At 42.6% G+C, this 19,832-nt stretch overlaps 1 protein-coding gene across 1 annotated transcript in view; it reads right to left on the bottom strand.

Annotated features, from left to right (window-relative positions):
* The window catches only part of RSU1 (Ras suppressor protein 1), a 103,364-nt gene that overhangs the window by 35,948 nt on the left and 47,584 nt on the right, over positions 1–19,832 (bottom strand). Inside the window, exon 8 of the mRNA XM_060248424.1 lies at positions 9,909–10,041. Coding sequence (XP_060104407.1) covers positions 9,909–10,041 — 133 coding nt within the window. The remainder of the gene's footprint in view (positions 1–9,908; positions 10,042–19,832) is intronic.

Below are 19,832 nucleotides of genomic sequence, written 5' to 3'. Positions count from 1 at the left end.
CTGATATTTTCCTGTAATAAATAGACAGACATTCTAGTGCTGAGCAGTACTACTGGGCAAGTGGTGAACCAGCACTGTCAATACACGGTTCCTCATCTGAGATCTGTATCTTGTAAAGGGATCTATTTGGTAGTCTTGCCCACCTGAGTGGGCACTGTAAGAACCAAATGAAAATATATCTAGAGCGAGGTTTCTGCTCTATTATTTACAGTACTCTGTCTTTGGCCGTTATTGTGCAAAATAAAAAAACAGCCAAGCTGAACTATAAGTTATCACAATTACATTGGAATTATGTCCACTTAAGCTTTTCACTGGATAAGAAACAAAAAGTTGATAAAATCTCTCTATAAAGCAAGAGTGACTGCTATAGCTACCTGATAGCCCTCAACAGTAGAGTAAAAAACTGCCAGGGATAACACAAAAGCTTCAAACAATATCAGCTCGAAATAAGAATCTGGAGCTCAATAAAAAGCCAGTATGTAATAAAACAAGATATTACTGTGTAGAGAATAGAAATCACAGAGAGTTCTGCTTTATTATAAAAATGCTGCTCCTTAATTTATATCTCAAATAAAAAATAAACCTGCAATGTACATAGTAACTCATCTTGCCTTGTTGTAAATAACCTATCTAGAATTAGCAGATCTTTGAAGTTAGAGGAGGTTAAGACTTTTCCCAATATTTAGTGCTGTCCCTACTGAACAGCAGTGGAACATGCTCCTTCGCTAAGAGTTAGCTCTTTTTCACAATTAGCTCTTCTACCTCAGTTTGCTTTTGGCACACCAGCAATACTTTCCCTTCATGCTCCCTCTGCCGCAATAATTTCTGTAGCATGTTGCACAAAATGAGGCTTAAACACTGGAATCAGGTGCAGCAAAAGATGTATTAAGAGACAAGGCCTTCACTGCCTTGGAAGTATTTTATTGACCAAGCACTGGTAGATTTGGATAACCTGTTTATCAACCCATTCTCTTGGGGATATATTCATCATAGGGGGCCTGTCTTCCCACTGAGAGCTACTGCTCTTTAGGCTTTATCTCCTGTTGGAAGCTGGTGAATCATCATGCGATAAAAGTTTCCAGCAACTGAGGCCACCATGTGACTGTTTCAATTATCACATTAACTGGGTCATCTGAAAACTCTCACTTTAAGTTAGTCATCTGAATCACTGGCAAGGGAAAAAGCAGGGGAAGAGCCTGCTACCTATCCAGCAGCAGCTGAATTAAGATCTGGCTGAATCTGTTTCTTCTCTGCTCACAGACAGTTAAGGCCTGAGCCTTAACTATCAAATAATGTAAGGAAGGCATGGTCTTCACTCAGAAGCCTTCTTCTCCTCTCCTTTCTGTTATTGTTGTTTGGTATTGTAAGCTGCTTTGGGTCCCCAGTTGGAAGAAAAGTGGGATGTAACAAACAGGCAAACATACAAAAAAATTACTTTTCTTATGGATAGCTGTAGGCATGGGGTCTGAGAAGACACACAGAACAAGGCTATGAGGACTTCTGTGAATGCCCCTACTGCATCTACTTTAAGCATTCTCAGAATTAATGTGGTGTTACCAACCTTGCTTCTGAGGAGGGGGTCATTAATTTCTCTTGCTTAGGATCCAGGCTGCCATTTGCGATCCTGAGTAGGGAAGGGCACAAACCAAAATTTGTCACAAACTGGGCTGGTTCATGGTTTACAAACCTTGGTTCATGCCATTCCGCCCTTGGCATTTAAAATGGTGTCTTTAAATGCTTTCTTCATGCCATGCCAGTGGCGCAACTTTTAATGCCATGCCAGTGGTGCAACATTTAAATGCCTTCTGATTTCACTCGCTGAATCATGCTGATTTCTGAGTTCACTTGCTTTTGCAAGTTGCACTAAATCACAAACCTTGAAATGGTTTGTTAAACAGAACAGTTCATGGGGGTTAATGGTTTGTGAGACCCCACAAACCACAAACCTTCACGAGTCTTCATCCTGTCCCCATCCATCATGCCCATCCCTAATCCTGTGATTAATACACAGCAGTATTAGCCATTTCATTTTACTCGTTAAAAAGAAAAGACACTTAAGTTGAAGTTACTTCTACAGTCAGATTAAATTATTTTGAAATGTGTTCTAAAAATTGTTCTTTCTCTGTAGGCACTATAGAAATTCTGGCCAGAGCCTGAAACTGACTTTTTGCATTAAGACAGAGGCCTACATGAGAGGGAGGGGGGCTTTTTATAAATAGTGGGGGTTTGACAGATTGACCTCAATTGTCTAATGCAAATTCCTCTAGGAAAGGGGATTTTTTTGGGGGGGGGGGGACCGGGCAGCAGTCTGGATGAAGTTCTTGGGAAACCAATGACATGGGGCCAAATTAGAGGTAAGCCATTAAAAGTGCCAAAACTATCCTAGAATTCTGATATTACCTACTGAGTGTTTCTGTCATGGTACATTATTGCAAATCATGACATTAAATTGATTATACTTAGATTGCAAAGCTGCAGTAATAAAATTTAGGATTGACTGTTAGAGCAGTTGTGTACTATGCAGAAAATAAAGATCTACTTACTATGATGAGCCTCTACAAAATCTCCATTGAGCTATTGTCTAAGTTCTCATGCATGGGCTGCATGGGAAGTTACCAACCAATGCCACTGGTGTACTATTAGTGTGTTTGCTAACCAAAAAATCCTGCAGTCCCATATGACATGGCATTATACCACTCTTGTAGTTATATGCTGTCCTGGACACATACCTGTTGTTTTAATCAGTAGCTCCCAATTCGGAAGGTCTGAACTTTTTTTAACTTAAGAGCAGCAGATTTTAAAAACTGGTATCTCCTAAAACACCTTCATGAATAGGAACAAAGAAACAAGACTTACTCCAGTTCATAGGAAGTCTTGTCAATGGTCCTAACTCCAGTGTGATTGTTGCACAGGAAGAGGTAGTAAGTTCTAGGATGGTGACTATTTCCATAATAATTTTAACTTACATCTAGGGTTGCCAGATCTGTGTTGGGAAATACCTGGAGACTTTGGAAGTGGATCTGGGAGAAGATGGCATTTGTGGCGAGGAGGGGCCTCAGCATGGCACAATGACAGAGTCTACCCTTCAAACCAGACATTTTCTCCAGGGGGGCTGGTCTCCGCCTGCTGGAGATCAGTTGTAAAAGCTGGATATCTCCAGGCCCCACCTGGAGGCTGGCAACCCTACTTACAGCAAATGAACAAGTCATATAAAGAAACAGCAGCTTTGAAAGCCAGGCATTAGTTTGGTGTAACAGCTGCTTGAAAAGACTGCCAGGTAGCTTTCACAAAAATTAGATCATCAGGTAGCAACTTTAATCAGCATCACAAATGAGAACATCAAAATAATTTGCCTTTCAGAAGACAGAATTTGCCTTTCAGACTGGACAAAGAGCAATTTTCACATGAAGAAACAATCAGGAAAACATGATTAATGCTTAAAATGTAGTTGGGGAAACTGCCTCCTGTTTTACAAATGCTAAGCCCAACCCGTAACACCACTCTTTGCACGTTGGGGCTTTACTGAGTCACTAATTATCTTACACTAATTCCGATAACATTTCAAGATTGCAATCCTTCACTGGAGTTTTATTTGCTGTTTTGTTCTAAACATTTATGTCTGTCTGTACTTGCTGCGTATATTATAGCCAATAAATCATACTATCCATCATGTCTTTGTCATTATCCTAGACATACAAGATCCTCAGAGAATACACTTACAACATAAAGGTCATTTTGAAGGTTGACTGGGGCACTAGCAAAAAAAAAAAAAAAAGAAGTTATTGCCTCTGACAAAATATGCTGCCATTACACATTACTATAATTTTTGATGTGATACTATAAGTTTTGATTTTGATGTTTGTTTTCTAAGAGAAGATTTACATATATAATGGAGATCCTGCAAAATCAACAGGGATGTTAAAGAAATTTGGCTTCTAGTGCATTCTTCAGGAAAGCATATAACAGGGAAGCCAACAGGATACTTGGCCCTTGATCACTGAGAAGAGTTTTACACATATTGGGTGTGAAACGATTTAACAGGCCCTTTGACAGTTGTTCCTGCATTGCTTCCACCTATATGGTTGGGCTGAGGCTTACACCCTTGGGAGATCAGATACCTGCAAACAAACAAACACCTATGACAATCTTGGGATTTTTAGGTATTTTCAGAATTTCTGTGTATGAAAAGAGCCAATGCCATTGCTGGGTGACTTTGAGACAGCAGGATTGTTGTGAGGATACAATGGAAAGAACAATGTAAGCTGCTTTGGGGAGCCACTGGGGAGAAAGGTTGGGTATAAATGAAGTAAAATAAATGAACAGTTATTAGACTGGGACTGGAGAGACCAGAGATTTATCCCCACTCAACCATGAAGCCCCCTAGGCGACCCTGAATAAAATAAGAACAGGGAAGAACTATGTATCCCAATCTGTACTCCTTAGGGAAATAACGGAATAAAAATATAACAAATAAATATAAACGGCCAGATACCCACGTAGCACATGGTATCTTATCACAGTGTACACTAAACTACATAGTAAGCCAGCAGTTTCTAGCTTCCGCCAACTGGATGGATAATTAGTTTTACCAATCAGGAATAATATTTACAGCTTTGGACACAGTAACTAAACTTGGTGACTTTTAACCATCCCATGTATTATGTGGCATCTGATTTACTGTTATACCCACATTATTCAAAATGAAGAGATATACCATACCAGCTCAGTAAGTTTCAGTGCAACTTGATAGCTAAATGCAATTACATAGTAGTCACTAGTAAGCCAGCTGATGTGCCTAGAATACAGACCATCCTCACATGGTATTCTGGGGGGCTACATGGTGAGGAGAACACAAATAAATTGTTTGGCTGGGTTTTTTTACTCTGACTAGAGGAAAAGAAATAGAGTTCTGAATTTCCGCAGCCGGTTGGCAGCTGCAATGGTGCCATGTTGCTTATGGGGCTCTGTTGTTGTAGACTGCCAATGTCTCCAGCTTTCTTCCCTCCTGCTCCACCCCTGCATTTGCAAACAAACAGATTCTATAACACACAACAGAAGTCTCTTGAGTTCCTCCTCAGTGTCCCAGAATTCCGTATCACTCAGGGAAAACAACCAAGTTCAAAATAAGATTTTAACCACCACCGTTGTCCAAAGACATATTCAATTGCATAACAAGCAATTCATCCTGAATTTTGAAATCATTCCTTCCCAGAGAGAGCTGTTTGTCCCTCACTGCCTTCACTGAACATTGCATGGAAGACTATCTTTCAAACCAATGCCCCATCCAAGTCTTGTCCACTTAAATAGCTTCCACAACATCCTTTCTATCTGATAAAGTTGGTTCCAATGAAAAATTACTGGTTTCCCATCTCATCAAGTGAGAGTCAGGTATTTCTTTATGGGTTCATCATAATTCCTTAGCATATGGCAGTTGCAATCTGACACATCATCTCTAGTCCACAAGTGGCTAATTTGTTCAACACTGAAGACCTCATTGATAATGCATCATGAGTCCCATGGCAGTAGCTTATTTCAATAATTTATCATTTCTTTGCATAAAATCTTCATGGACAGGGCACTCCCAACCTACAACTGTGATGTGCTTTGCTACTTCTGAGACACAGGGCAAATATCTGCTCCAAACAAAAAAGAAAGGCGAATTTCAAGTCTGCTTTGCATTGACAAATCATTTTACCTCTCAGACAGAATATACATGGAAATATACCCCTAAAACAAGGCTATAGTTGAATAGACAGAAAAGTGTCAGCTTCAGCTTTCTCTCAGCAATGTGGTGCAGTGGTTAGAGTGCTGGACTAGGATCTGGAGTTCGAGTCCTCACTCTGCCATGGAAACTCTTTTTTTTTCATCTTGGGCTTATCACTCGATCTCAGACTGACCTATCACACAGGGTGGTTGTTGTAATAATGAAACTGAAGAAGAGAAAACATCAGGGGGAAAAATGAGATATTAATAGGAGTTCTGTGTGTCAACTGATGAGAATGTCCCTAAAAGTGCGTAGAAAAGACTATTCCTTTGGGATCAGAGACAACGATGGAAGCCAAATATAAAGCTCTTGACAGCTCCATTGCCTGTCGTTGCTCCATCTCTTTGCTTGAAGCTGCTCAGAAATAAGCAGTGCTCACCCAGCATTAAGTATCAAAATTACTATGTTTCACAGTATGCCAGGGTTGGGAATATCTTGCCTTGTATCTGTGCCCATGGACGCATTGATCTTTTTATGAGCATTCTGATCACTTGCCACATACCTTTTCACTGTTTCTACTTTGAGTTTGTAATAAGACAATTCAGAAAATTATTTACAGTAGACTTTGCCTTTATGTTCTATTCTTGTAAGTTACACTGAGATTACTGGAAACACAAGAACAACCTATATTTGGCTTAAAATTGCTACATCTACTTCCATCACTACTTGAGGTAAAAGGGAAGAAGAGAAGAAGACTGGGACATTGCCAAGGGCATTTAGAAATGGTGGGGAAGAGAGACCAAGGAGCAAAGTAAATTGGCAGACATACATTGGGACTGTGTCTGTGCAGGCTGGCCACGGACACTTTCTTCTCAGTTAAAAATTCCAAAAAGGAAGCACCTCCCCCACCCCTTTTGGAGCTGATGCGGGTGCAGGATTTCTGTGCAACATGTCACATGCTCCAACGGCAGGCACCTCCTTCCCTCAGTTCCTGCTAAGTCACTACAAGTCCCCTTTTATGGCACAATAGGCCCTATAAGAGCTCATGGAAGGACTGGAGGGAGGAAAAGTGGGCCTGCACAGAAGACACTGATGAACAACAGTTACAGGTAAGCATAACTGTTTTCATCTTCTGTCTTCTTGTGCAGCCCCACATTGGAACCATTAGCAACTTACACACCAGAGGAGGTGAGGTGAGTCTTTCACTGAAATACAGAACAGCCTTGCTCACATCTACCTCTTTCCTTGCCTGAAGATCTAAAGCATAATGTTTCACTAATGTGTATTCTGCTGACCAGGTTGCTGCCTTGCAGATGTCCAGATGGGGAACTTGTCAATGAAAGGTGGTAGATGACCCCTGAACTTGGATGGAGTGTGCTTTCACAATGAGAGGACATGACTATCTAGATGCTGTGTAACAAGAACAGATGGCTGCCACCGCTTATCTGAACATCGACTGAGCTGAAGCACCTTTACCCTTTCTTGGGAACCCAATAACAAACAGTGCTTTGTGCTTACAAAATGGTTTTCTAAATAGTAGAGGAGGACCCTCCAAAAGTGAAGGGTATGCAGCGCTTTCGCTGCCTCTTAACAGTGGGTGTTTAAACGGGGAGGGGAAGCCATGGGGCTGCTTTTGTCATCTCTCCATGGCAAAAGTAGCCAATCTTTCTCCCCCTAATTTGGTGTCCCCCTGCTGGTGCCTAGGGCAACCCCCCCCTCCCTAGATCCAGGGGGTGTTTAAACATCCAGCTAAGTTCTGACTATCCACCCCAGTAGTTGCAGGTATTTTCAGTTTGAAGGATAGGCTGGCACAATTTGCAGAGACTTGGTACCAAATTAGTTCTAATAATTGGATTTTATCTATAGTTCAAGTATGTTATCTCAACTCCCTTGCACCCAGCTTCAACCACAGTGGATAACCCCTTCTCAGAAAATAGAGTTCAACTAAAGGAACTTCTCAGGAAGAGCGCAGTGGAACAGGTCTCAGGTGGGTTTCACTCCCAGGTTTCCACTCAAAAATTTTTTCCCCTAGTTGATAAAAAAGATGGTGAATGCACACCCATATTGGGTTTCAGGTAATTAAACAAGTTCTTGCCCCAGGTGGTTTGCGGCTCTTGACGTAAAGGATGCCTATTTCCATATTTCAATCCACAGGAAGTTTTTACAGTTCAGACAGGGTTCTGAGGTGCAGTATAATTGATGGATCTGAGGCACTCTTGGAACTATAATGAGATATTTTTTCAGGCTCATGCCATGGGGATCAGAATGGAACCAGTGTGGACCGGGCCTCCATGTAACCCCTTATATTCAAATCATGCTCCTCCAAAATTTGAGGGTGATGTCCCGTCTATCTCTTTAGGTAGGATGGTAACATATAATAATAATGCTGAGGAGGGCCTGCTCCTCAGTTGCCAAGCTAAAAGAGATCCCAATTCTAATGGCACCAGTTGTCCTGCAGTAATGCAAGGGTGGGCATCATCTGCACCAAAGAAGGTTCCAGTAAAGGAAGCTAGGTGAGGTGACAGGGTATGCAGAAGAATCAGAGTAATGTCCTGGCCAGGCTCTGGATCCTTCAAAGACTTGCCATGAGCAGACTTGGATACGGACTCAGTCTTCTCTTTGTGCTCTGATTTCTTACGCTTCCTTGGAGGAAGTTCCAATTGCAATCAGACCTTGGTCAAAGGCCCTGGAGAAGGTGAACAAGAATGTCTAGATTCTGCCTCCAGGGCAACTGACATAGCCCTTTTTGGAAGAATCAGAGCCATTCTAATGGTCAGACCTGCTGAAACCAAATGAACCAATGCGGACCCAGAATGGGGTTCAGTAGTTGGAGCCAGGGGAAATGGACCCAAGACAGTTGAACCCAAACTCAGAATCACTCTGGATGGAGCTGAGGAAGACAAAGCCTTCTCCCACAGTGCAGCTTTCAACCTAGAAGCCCTATCTGACAGAGCCAGCTTGGTGTAGTGGTTAAGTGTGCGGACTCTTATCTGGGAGAACTGGGGTTGATTCCCCACTCCTCCACTTGCACCTGCTAGCATGGCCTTGGGTCCGCCATAGCTCTGGCAGAGGTTGTCCTTGAAAGGGCAGCTGCTGTGAGAGCCCTCTCCAGCCCCACCCACCTCACAGGGTGTCTGTTGTGGGGGAGGAAGGTAAAGGAGTTTGTGAGCCGCTCTGAGACTCTTTGGAGTGGAGGGTGGGATATAAATCCAATATCTTCTTCTTCTTCAGGGTAAAGCACTGCCTCTCCTAAGCACAGGAGACAGAACTCATTCTCATCGCTGTGTGTCTTTTTTGTTTCACATTTAGAATATTTCTTGAACAATGCCTTGGATGCCATGATGAGGGACCAAAAAGCAAGAAAGCCAGGGAGAGCTCACTGTACAATGGGGCTTGCCTCCCAAGAGACAGACTCACAAAGACATGAAAAACAATTGTCTGAAGAAGAAAAAAAGGAATCTCATTTATCCACAGTGATGACAAATATCAACAAAATGCTCTAGGAAACCTCCTATCCTCACAGTGAAGAAAGTGGAATTGAGGGAATGGAGTGCCAAGTTCAGGCAGGGAAATTCCATGTTCAGGTCTCCAGTAATTTTTTTAAGGTTAATTCTGAGTTGTGCAGGGGCCCCGCTTCAAATTGGGATCACAGCATGAGCTTAAGTGTTTTTCCCTGCACCATTCTGCTGACCAGAAACGGCCCTGTGGAGGCACTATCTGCTGTACTGTTGAGTGGGAAAGGTTTAAGCTTCCTCTTCCCATGTATCATGGTCTCAACTCAGATTGTGTCCCCACCTGCCAGAGAAGTAACTTTTAAGAAAATCTCTGGGGCTCTAAATCCAGAACTCTTACTACCAGTCTGGTCTGGCCCTCAGTTGTTTTTTTCACAGTGTGACTCAAGATTTGGGAGGGGAGGGTGTTATTTAGTTTTAAAGTGTGACATTTTAAAATATGATTTGTATGCCGCTTTGAGCCAGGAGGAAAAAGCAAAATATAAATAATGTAAAAACTAACTAAAATGCAGGAAATAATGAATTAAAATTAATTAAATTCATTAAAACAGCAATTTATCTTGTATTGAGAGGGAGTTATTAACTGGGAAAACTGGCCCAAGGGAGGCCCCAGTGTTTTTCTTCAAAATCTCATTATGAACAAGAAAGAAGAGAGAAAAAAACATGCGCACACACACACAAAGAATACTCACTATTTGTATGTTTCTGAACGAATATATTCAAACACATGGGAAATTCCAAGCTGGAACTGATCTGCAATAGGGGTGACCCAAGGATTATTCTCTGCTTTGAAGACTTGTTTTTGACCAGTCAAATCCAAATTACCTGCAAGGGTAAGATAGGAATTTAATTTTTGGTGACCAATTAAGAATGTTGCTTCACAATGCAAATAACATGCTTAGGAATTAGAATGCTGCAAGTATGATAAGAATACTCACTGAAATGTGATCTCAAATATGATTTCTCCCAAGTAAGTATGCACAAAATTAGAACCTTAGCAACCTGTGGCCAAGCCCTCCTACCTTCTTTTCTTCCCTACAACCCAAAGCAGATTAATATTTCCAAGATAACATAGATAACACAATACCTATTCCACTGGCTAGAAACAGAGATGGCTCAAGATTCAAAAGTTAAAATGAGATATCAAAATCTTTAGGGTGGGGTGGATGAAATCCACACAGGACTTTAGAGGGAGCATGTGACTTTTGGCTCAGGAAAAGCTGCTAACAGCACTTTCTTTTCCATCTCCTCTACTCTAGGCCCAGTTTCCAAGCAGCCAGCTGAGCTCAGGGGAAATTCTCTTTCACCTGGTTAACTATAGCCCTTTAACTACTTCTCAAGTCACCTTCCTCCTCCTCATGGTTTCTCACAGGGAATTATACTGCCTTGTAAGGGGTCCAATGCTCCTCTGAAATAATCTCTTGTGACAGGCTGTGCTGGGCCCCTGTTGCTATGGTACCCTTTAGCCTTGGTTCTAGGGCAACCCTCCAATTTTTGCATGGTCACAAAATATACAACATTTAACTCTGGTAGAATGAGATAACTTTTTCTACCTCAAGATATTCCCTGCTTTTCTATCCTACCCCAATATCTCCCACCACACCATACCTTGTTTCTCCTTACTATGCTTCTGAAAATGTCTTACTATACAGTTGCAAAGTTCACCCTACAACTACCGGCATTTTCACCATCAAAGGCTCTATCAGTGGCTAAATATAGCTAAATTATTAGTGTTACCCACTGCCTTATGAAGGTGGTTAGGCAAGTCCAAAGTCATCTAACATTTTCATGGAAAGCATAAATAAGTAGTTGCAAGGCTGTTAAGAGAGAGAGCTGGGGGCCACTGATGTTCCCCTGAGTTGCATTCTGAGAACCTCCAGAGCCACTTCACTTCCTGAGCAGTAGCTCAACGTTCAGGACCTAACACAGATTGTGTAAGAAATATATCAGATCACTGGAAAATTTTTTTTAATGTTTAAAAGGAGCTGTGAGAGAGAGAAAATTTGTATTGGGATGTAGAACAGGGTTGGGGAAAGTTTTTAGTCCTTCTCCCCAGACACTGTTTTCCTTTAGCTATTAGCTTGAGCATGGGGATACCTATTTTTTATTTTATTTATTTTAGTAGATTTATATTCCGTCCTTTCACATGACGGGCTAGCATACACACACACACACACACAGAGCAATCCCCTCATTGACCTCCTATAGAATTTAAGCTGCAGTCCTCCAACAAGAATTTACAAGACCTAAATAATGATGCAAGCAAGTAAGACAGAGGCTGAGCAGTTCTCCAGTCTGCCTCTCAATCTGTCATTTTCCATGCTCTGCATCACCTTTAATCCTTAATAAAAGCCTAATATGAAAAAGGTTAGCGTAATTACAGAAAAGCCAGATCTATATACACACATAAGGAAGGAGTGGGTAGCTGAAGGAATGTTTGCCTCAGAGGAGCCTATAAACAAGTTGCCATCACCCCCAGCTCTGTTATTCTGTCTCAAGGTCTGTTCTCCTCTTAAATAAAAACATGAAGGAAGCATTTCGTCCCTCTGTCAGTCAGGCAGCAATTGCCCTAAGTGCCTTATGCTTGAGTGAGTCTAGTTTGGAGGCTGACACCCACCTCCCTTTATTAGAGGGCCTTCACAACACTCTGTTCTAACAAGGATCAGGCGGCAGGATTAAGCGCTGTGACAAAGAGGACCTAATAAGCTACAAGCTGGGGGTGTCGAAATCTGTCCTGGTTGGCTCAGAAAACAGATTCACACACTGCATGCAGTTTTAAGGTACAGGCCACGGGGAAGAAAGGCAGCACCACGATTAGCTGTAACCCCCTGACCAACACTGCTATGAAGATCACATTTCATTCAGAGACTTATTCTGCAATTGCAAATTGGATTTTCCATTTTATTTACTGCAAAAAGAACCAACAACCCTTGTCTGTAAAGCCACAGACACAGTTAAGTACTTGCTTATACATGTAATTCTGTATGTGCTGTCATCAAGAGAAGGAACAGGTTGGCCTGCTGCAACTCACACATACAGCACACACTGCGCTCCCCAGTGCTCTGTGTGGACATTCCTATCCCAAAATTTCATCTGGAGAGTAGAGAGCTGAGTACACGAAGCTTGAATGTGTTGTATAGTTACTGCCTGAACTAAACCAGACTCAGAGTGCTGCCCTGTTTTCTCACCTCTTAAGAACAATACTTCCAATGTAGCTATCAAATATCATATAAAATGATTTCAATAGAAATACATTTTGAAAAGAAATGTTATTGTCTTTGGATGTCTGGAGTCAAATTGTTGCTTTAGGGCAGGGGAAGGTGGAGGGTAGACCTGAAAGAGCCATGACAAAGCACCAAAATGCCAGATATTGAATTATATTATTTTAACCAAAAAGATAAAGAGTATTATTGGGATTTTCTGCCTCTGTCACTAAAATATCCTGAATTAGCGCCTGGACAAAGGAATGGAAGGAGAAGTTATTCAATAAAAATTAGCTGTTCAAATTAAACAGCCCATAGGTAAAAACTTCAAAACAAACCTTATTTCCTATTATGATGAATGATGTTGAATAGGACAACCAGCGGACAGTGTAAACCTTTTGTACAGGCTCTGGATACATGTTAATGCTATTACTGGTTACTATTTCCTGCTAGACAAAATGCAAACACAGTTGTAGCTATGTGAACTGAATGATATAGGCAAGCGTTGTAAATGTGACTATTACTGCAAATGTTCATTTATAAAAAAAAAATCGAATGTTTGTGAAAAAACTGCATTTTCTGCCCCCAATAGTCATTCAGTTAATCCTCTCACTACAACCAGGGCTGGCCAGAATGTTTCCACTACTCTAAATTTTCAGTTCTGGACCTATAATAACAAATAAGTACAGATGTTCATTTGATAAAAGTCATCTGTCTCCGCAATGGCTTTGTATCAATACAGTGCTGTCGATAATATTAAGATAAATCTATAGAGAAAAACTGTTTAGAAAAAATGTCATTTCTTAGATGTAAAAGAATCTGCAAAACTGAACATATATTTATTAAGTACATTTTTATTCTGCCCTTCCTTCAAGAGTGCACAGTCCCATGCATCATACTTATAGTGACATAATAAGCTGTATTATACAGAGTCAGACCGTGGGCCACCCTAGCTCTTCTCCAGACAGGGTTCCCAGCCTTGGGGGGGGGGGCACTTCGGTGGCAACTCACATCACTTCTGGAGTGACCTGCAAGGAATGCCATCATGTTGCTGATGATGATCTAGCAGTCACCCAAAACTCTATGGTTGAGTTCCGGATAAATGCTAGAACATCACCTGACAATGATTTAACTTCTGGATTGTACCAGAAACGTTTTCACGGCACTGGTGCATTGCTGATCACCCTGACCGCAGTGTCCCAAACCATTGTCCCCCACTCAGCTGCCCAGCAGCACACAGCAATGGGGGAAGGGACAGGGGGGTCTCATGTCAAAGCGCAAAAATCTGGCCTCCTTAACTCCAGAGTTGTCCAACCTTGTTGAGCCTGTGGGCACTTTTAGAATTCTGATAAAGTGTGGTGGACATCACCACAAAATGACTGCCACAAGAGTGAGGGCAACCATAAAATGTTTGGAGGTTCCAGAAACAGATATTCCAAATCAAGCATCATTCTCCTTTGCTCTCCTGAAGAACCAAAATGGTGCAGGGACACTGGGACTGGCTCTTTGGTCTGGGGACAGAAACTATTTGGTTTCAGTCTCCAAAAAGTTGCTCAACAGGGAGCCACACGAAGAAGTTTCCAAGCTGAGAGAGAACAAGATAGTCTATGGCAAAGTTGAGGGAGCTTTGCTGTGATGCATCTGCTCAGCACACTGCTAGTCAGCTACCAGGTAGAAAGTTATCAAAAGCTCCTTGGTGGTTGTTTTTTCTGTTCCATTCACAATCCTTTCTGTTCTATCTGCAAGCTTTAAGAAGCATCAGGGAACAGATAAATATATATCACATTAAGAGATCACTGATCTTCTCTAACTGGCAGCATTTTTCCAGGTTTGGGGACAGAAAAATATCTTTCCAATAAACTCAGAGATGGCACTGATTGACTCTGGGATCTTCTGAATGCAAAGCATGTGCTACAGCACTGAGCAATTATCCCTCCTCTAAATTCAAATCTGCATCTCACAATAGCAAGAAAGTAGATTACTACACAATAGCTCTCTGTTCCACAAGAGAAAATGAATCTTCTACCTTGCATCAACAACTATTTAGAGTATTTTCAAAATATGTTTTAATTAAAAGCACCTAAAACTGATTAAATCTGTATACCCAAGAGAAAGTCATATACAATCTCCACATGCTACCCCTTCCTTTCTTAGTGATCAGGATAAAACCTAATGAAGATCAAGACTGCAAACTTGAATAGGATATTCTGCTCTTCCATAACCTTTATTCCTGCTCCACCTTGTTCTACTATTGTATCATATACATAAAAAGACAGCCTTATGCACTTACAGTTGATACTAAGGCTGAAGTTTAAGTGTCCTTTTCTGTTTCAGATCAGAGGACATGCTCTCTTCCTGATAACTGAATGGAAAGAAATTAATTTTATTTTCCTATTTGGATATAAATACCTATGGATCCAATTTTATTAAAGGCTAAGCAAGAGATAAGCCTGCTTCATAGAAGGCACAGTTAGGTTAAATGTAAAAACATGCCTACCATGATTCTCTCCAGCTTTGCTTTACACTTTGAGGCTTACAGCTTTATTAGATTGACATCACGTGCTCTGCTTCCCAAAGAGAAAGATGACAGTCCTAAGAATATAATCTTCCAGGGAAGCAGACCTGTTCAAGTGTTCACTGAAATGAATGGGAACCACACAAGAGTAAGGCATGATTCTTGAATGGCTCTCCTTCAGCCCTGAGCAGAAGAACCTTCTAGTTAGATGGCCCTGTGTGGGGGTGGACAAACTAATGTAAAACAATTGCGATTGTTTATATCATAGAATTCAAAAATTAACAGAGAAATTCTATCCTCACCATATATTTGTACAGAAGTACAGCATCACCTCTGTGTCCACACCAATGGTGGTGTGGAACTCAAGGCTAACAGAGCATTGGCATACTTGTGCCAAGCAGAATGCTGCCAGGGGGCTACTGACAGCTCACAAGGTAAAATACAATTACCATGGACAAGAGAGATGATAAAGACAAGTCTTACACTCAGCTGAAAGCATGTTTGCATACCCTCTGATGGCATACTATACTTGAGGAAGAGATGGCTTGTCAAATACTTCCACTGAAGTCAATGGGAGACCCCAATCATGACTGCCTCCACTTCCTTCCTCTACCACTACTGTCACAGACAGGATTCCATCTAACAGCTCAGCCAATCAGAGCACCTCACAGAGAAGGCTATAAGACATGGCAAGGGAGCCCTGACTTCATAAATCAAGGGGCATGCATGGCCAGTTTGGTGTAGTGGTTAAGCGTGCAGACTCTTATCTGGGAGAACCGGGTTTGATTTTCCACTCCTCCACTTGCACCTGCTGGAATGGCCTTGGGTCAGCCATAGATCTGGCAGAAGTTGTCCTTGAAAGGGCAGCTGCTGTGAGAGTCCTCTCAGCCCCACCCACCTCACAGGGTGTCTGTTGTGTGGGAGGAAGAAAAAGGAGATTGTGGGCCACTCTGAGATGCTGAGATTTGGAGTGGGGCAGGATATAAATCCAATATCAATATCATCATCGTTTTTGCCTTGTGTCTATGCAGTTTAGAACACTCTGGTGAACAGTTAATTTGAACAAACAGCTAAGGCTCAAAACAAACTGAGAATTGCTAACACTTCTTCACACAACCATTACCAATATTTCGTCTTAGGACCCCAGATACAAATGTCTACCACGATCCCAATTCCACTGTTGCTAATGGGCTGAAGGGGCTGTTAAGCCAGTTGACAAGATGCTTCCACAAAGAAAATTCAGGGAGGGAGAGCCTTTAACTCACAAAGGAACACCTGAGCAGCATCCCTCACCCCAATGACCACAAAAATCTTGACAGCATTTGCACCTTATGGCTCTGCTTAACCTACAATATGAATGAATGGATGTTTTGATTTGCAGTCAAAGGCCATTAATCATAAGTGTACATTCTTATTAAAATCTAGGAGAACCTATAATATGCAGCAGAGTTTCTCTCTTTCACTCAATCAATGACTTCTTTCTCACATAGGAGACATGGGTATACAGGTTACAGACTAGAAACTGCAAAATAAATGTACCAGTGAATGCAATGAGAATCACAGCCATATTTGTTGCTGAACATTATTCCACCTATTGGCATTGCTAGCTCATGATTCATGACTCATTCTTGCTTACACGATCAGACCCTAGACATATGGCACAGAACTCAACATCACTACAGGCAGAGCTTTGCTGTGATGTTCTTTGGAGTATGCACAAATGTTGTCTGAGTAACCATATTATGTGTTGAAAACCATCTTTGGATCCCTCAGTAGTGGGGCAGTTGGGTACAAGTAGAGAGTGAGTATAAATGGGCAGTCTTCGCAGTGGAGGACGGTAAGCAGTGGGGTGCCACAGGGCTCGGTACTGGGTCCCATGCTCTTTAACTTGTTCATAAATGATTTAGAGTTGGGAATGAGCAGTGAAGTGGCCAAGTTTGCGGACGACACTAAATTGTTCAGGGTAGTGAGAACCAGAGAGGATTGTGAGGAACTCCAAAGGGATCTGTTGAGGCTGGGTGAGTGGGCGTCAACGTGGCAGATGCAGTTCAATGTGGCCAAGCGCAAAGTAATGCACATTGGGGCCAAGAATCCCAGCTACAAATACAAGTTGATGGGGTGTGAACTGGCAGAGACTGACCAAGAGAGAGATCTTGGGGTCGTGGTAGCTAACTCACTGAAAATGTCAAGACAGTGTGTGTTTGCAATAAAAAAGGCCAACGCCATGCTGGGAATTATTAGGAAGGGAACTGAAAACAAATCAGCCAGTATCATAATGCCCCTGTATAAATCGACGGTGCGGTCTCATTTGTAGTACTGTGTGCAGTTCTGGTTGTCGCACCTCAAAAAGGATATTATAGCATTGGAGAAAGTCCAGAAAAGGGCAACTGGAATGATTAAAGGGCTGGAACACTTCCCCTATGAAGAAAGGTTGAAACGCTTGGGGCTCTTTAGCTTGGAGAAACGTCGACTGTGGGGTGACATGATAGAGGTTTACAAGATAATGCATGGGATGGAGAAAGTAGAGAAAGACGTACTTTTCTCCCTTTCTCACAATACAAGAACTCGTGGGCATTCGAAGAAATTGCTGAGTAGACAGGTTAAAATGGATAAAAGAAAGTACTTCTTCACCCAAAAGGTGATTAACATGTGGAATTCACTGCCACAGGAGGTGGTGGCGACCACAAGCATAGCCACCTTCAAGAGATGAAAATATGGAGCAGAGGTCCATCAGTGGGTATTAGCCACAGTGTGTGTGTGTGTGTGTATGTATATATATACATTTTTTTTGGGCCACTGTGTGACATAGAGTGTTGGACTGGATGGGCCATTGGCCTGATCTAACATGGCTTCTCTTATGTTCTTAAGTATTTTAATACAACAAATAAATAAAATATCTACTAATGTTCACACTTGAACACAAGTTCACTACTGTCTACTCAGGCTGGTAGTGGCTTTTTAGGATCTTAGGTAGGAGTATTTTACATCACCTACTACGTCATCCTTTTAATTGGAGATGTAGGGGGTTAAACCTGGAACTTCTGCATACAAAGCAGATGCTCTGCAACTCAGCCACAGCCCCTCCCTCTAAACGCAGTTAGAAGATGTGTGTGTGTGTGTGCGCGTGTTAAGTGTGATGAAGTTGCTTCTGCTTAAGGTGACTCTATGAACATCCTATCATTAGGTGTTCTATAAGGTGGCTCTATGAACATCCTCCAAAACATCCTATTATTAACAATCTTGCTCAGATTTTGCAGACTGAGGGCCATGGCTTCCTTTACAGAATCAATCCATCTATAGCTCTGGTTCCCAGAAGGCACCCAGAAGGGAGGTGACTGAAAGCCAAAGGCCTGCAGAGGGAAACCACCTCAGGGGGTCGAGTCAAGTGGCAGCCAAGTCCACAGAGGTCAACTGAAGAGGACAAGAAGACAAGTGCCTGAGGGAAGTCCCAGGCTTGCCATGTGTGAAGAAGAAACAAGACCTGCTTTGGGGGAAGGACCCTGTGCAACAGGTTGACAGAATGTCAGGTTGAGCCTGCCATGCTTTTGAAATGAGCTTGCTTATCTAGGTGTTATGGTAACAGGCCCTTTGGCCTGAGAATGCAATTGTGGCTTTGGAGGTGGGCAGCTTCAGAAGATGCCTTGTGCCTTGAAGCAGTACCAACCTCTGTGGGAACCATTGGACCAAGGGGGTAGGGAGAATGTTAGCCCATGCTTTTTGCTGTGTATAATTGTAATCACTTGGCCTATTGGGTCATTTCTGGCAATGGCTTTCTAGCAGAAGGTTAACTCCTGTATCTGACTTTAATAAATCCTAACCATATTTGCATGGATTTCTGGAATCAATAACTGGTAGAACCTTACATTTTTGCCATTTGTAGTTTCTTCTGGAACTGACATTCATGGTTTTCCCTAAGACTGGGGGGAAGGCTGGAGTGGGGGCGCAGCAAATTCAAAAGGGGGCACTACCCTCAATTGGCTATGGCCCTGTATTGAGCTGAAATGGGAGCAAAAAAGAGACGGGGCCACCCAAACACATACTGCAAGAATGGTAACAAAAAGGTCTCCTCTGAGAAGTTAATTGAAATCATCTCATGGAAAGAAGCACAGCCAATCATCATGCTGAAACTGTATAACTGACAAATCATAATTCAACCATCAACACCAGTCTGGTGAATCTCATCTACTCTTCGTGGATGTGTTATGCTTGGATCTTGCAGAAGGGCCAACAAGCTTAACAGGCTTCTCTCCAGATGGCTTAAAGCAGGGGTCCCCAACCCCCGGACCACTACCGGGCAGTGTCCTGTCCATAACCGGGCCGCAAAGCCTGGCGGCCCCCCACAGCCCCCCCACTGCCTCAACTGAGTTTAGCTCCATCGCCTCCTGCTGCCGTCACCTTCCCTCTCCCCCCAACGCTGCAATGCAGCGCAGCGCTCCATCATCGTCCTCCTCCTCCCTTAGATCATGCCGAGCCAAGCAGCGCTGAAACTGGGCCTTACCAGCTTCGCTGCGGCTGCACTATCTAAAACTTTGAAGTTCGTGAGAGAGAAGATTTCTCCCCCCTTTTTTTTGGTTCCAGGAAGGGGGCGGGGAAGAAATCTTCTCTTGCACAAACTTCAAAGTGTTAGATGGTGCGGGCGCAGCGAAGCTGTTAAGGCCCAATTTTGGTGTGATCTGAGGGAGGGAGGGCGACGATGACAATGGAGTGCTGCGCTGCACTGCAGCACCGGGGAGAGAGGGAAGGCAGTGGTGGGAGGGGGGACCCAAGCCTCGTTGCACGGGGGGCAGGGTGATGGACCTAAACTCTGGTGGGCTGATTCTTCAGCAGGTTGCCCGCCACTGCAGAGGTGCTGTGCGGGGGCGGAGGGTGAGGCTGTGCAGCACAGGAGGCCATGAGGC

The sequence above is a fragment of the Heteronotia binoei genome, chromosome 10 (genome assembly GCF_032191835.1).
Source record: "Heteronotia binoei isolate CCM8104 ecotype False Entrance Well chromosome 10, APGP_CSIRO_Hbin_v1, whole genome shotgun sequence".
Classification (NCBI taxonomy): domain Eukaryota; kingdom Metazoa; phylum Chordata; class Lepidosauria; order Squamata; family Gekkonidae; genus Heteronotia; species Heteronotia binoei.
The sequence above is the reverse complement of the archived record's forward strand: the minus strand, read 5'-3'. Positions and strand labels throughout refer to the sequence as shown.